At 50.3% G+C, this 1,770-nt stretch overlaps 1 protein-coding gene across 1 annotated transcript; it reads right to left on the bottom strand.

Annotated features, from left to right (window-relative positions):
• Positions 1 to 509: 509 nt before the first annotated feature.
• LOC123141799 (glycine-rich cell wall structural protein) lies at positions 510 to 1,268 on the bottom strand. Its single transcript, XM_044560874.1, has 2 exons — positions 1,095 to 1,268; positions 510 to 1,018 (listed from the first exon to the last, which is right to left on the bottom strand). The coding sequence occupies exons 1-2, from the start codon at positions 1,174 to 1,176 to the stop codon at positions 747 to 749; spliced, it is 354 nt and encodes a 117-aa protein (XP_044416809.1). The 5' UTR covers positions 1,177 to 1,268; the 3' UTR covers positions 510 to 746.
• Between the last annotated feature and the right edge of the window lie 502 nt (positions 1,269 to 1,770).

Below are 1,770 nucleotides of genomic sequence, written 5' to 3'. Positions count from 1 at the left end.
AAAAAATTGCAATGGATTTAAAACGTCCGTGACCCCTGGACGCCGAGGGCGTCCTTGGGGTGATCTCGTAGTTCCTACGGGGTGGAGACAATGGGGTCTACTAAAGGCACGAAAATAGAAGGTAAGTTTAAATCCGTCATGGAATAGGAATTTTGGGAACAGAACATTTCAACAAAGGAAGTCTTTCACCGGTCACTACCAAAGGAAGTATGACCGCTTTACCAATAGTTGAGACTCAATCTGGAGCCAAACACGTCCTATACAATTATGCATTGGTTTATACAATCTTCGTTCAAGCACGTTCACGCTTTCCATCAGCAGAGAAGTTGAAACTAAACCGCATGCACACGCGCGCGCACGGACACACGCACACGCACTAGGCATGCAGCACGGAGGACGACCCTTAGTTGGCAGGTGATTTATATTTTCCCTCCTCGCAATTCCAGAAATAAGGCACTATTTTATTTATGAGTATCAGGTGCATGAATTGATTAACAAAGCCCAGCGTAGAAGAGCAAATTCGCCTGTCATTTTATTCCATGATGAACACAACACGGGCACAGTAGTACAATACGTCCGTACACTGACCAGTACGTCTTTCGAACAAGCACACCATAAACACACATGAACACATAGCTTGCAAGAACACAGGGCTAGCTGCGTTCCTCAAGAACACACAGTATAAGCAGATTAACTAGGCACGTGCAGGCGTACACGCTGCTGCATCCGGTGGATGCATGCTCGGCTCAGTGGTGCACCTCCGCCTCAGCGCGGTACATGGGCTCCGGGACCTCGTCGGCGCGCGAGCAGCACCGGCAGCCGCCGTAGTACCCGCGGCCGCAGCAGCCCCACCGGCAGTACCCGCCGCCGCCGCGGCCCGGGTACCCGCCTCCTCCGCGGCCAGGGTACGGGTAGTACCCTCCTCCGCGACCGCGCCCGGGATAACCACGGCCCGGGTAGCCGCCGCCGCCACGGTAGTAGTCCTGCACGTCGGCCGTGGGCTCCTCCTTCTTGGCCTCTGCATCAACCCATACCACTGTAAAATTCGTTTCAAAAATCGTAACAAAACTAGCTAGTGGTGCATGGTTTCTCACGAGTTTCTTCGGCCGAGGCGACGAGGAAAGCAGCAGCAAGCAGGAGAGCAAACACGAGGAGGAAACCCTTGAACGTCGCCATTGACGCCGGTCGAACCCTCTTCTCCTCGCTGTGTGTCTTAGTCGGCCACTGTATTATGAGATTGTATCGGAGCTGGTTTGGTGAGAAGCTAATGCATGCAGCGCAAGCTTATTTATAGGCAGAGAAACCTCTGGTTCTTGACGATATTATCGACCGATGGGTCAACATGCAGGCTCCGAGCGGTAGCGGTTGGCGGATGGACGGCATGCATTAACGCCTTCATGCATGCATGCATGCAGGTAGCAAGAGCTCTGCGTTATCTTATCTCTACAGTGCAAGTGTAGAAAATGCGAGAGTGGACTAGTTGAGGAGGAACAGGAGACATGCATGTGCATGTCAAGTTTGACTCGGCAACATCGCATACATGAATCAGTCCAGCTCCGTTTGATATTAGTCATGCACGTGGCAGTGCATCAGATTATCAGAGAAAAGAGTATTTTTGTTTTGGTCCCTCAACTTTAAGGCCTCCTTTGATTCGTAGGGTAAGAAAATCGTAGGAATAGAAAAATCATAGAAAATGAGATAACATGCATCTTAAATCCTATGAGTAGGAATAGGAAAAAAGATGCCATTTGATTCACATCATAGGATTTT

The sequence above is a fragment of the Triticum aestivum genome, chromosome 6D (genome assembly GCF_018294505.1).
Source record: "Triticum aestivum cultivar Chinese Spring chromosome 6D, IWGSC CS RefSeq v2.1, whole genome shotgun sequence".
NCBI lineage: Eukaryota > Viridiplantae > Streptophyta > Magnoliopsida > Poales > Poaceae > Triticum > Triticum aestivum.
This window is presented reverse-complemented; position numbering and strand designations above follow the sequence as displayed.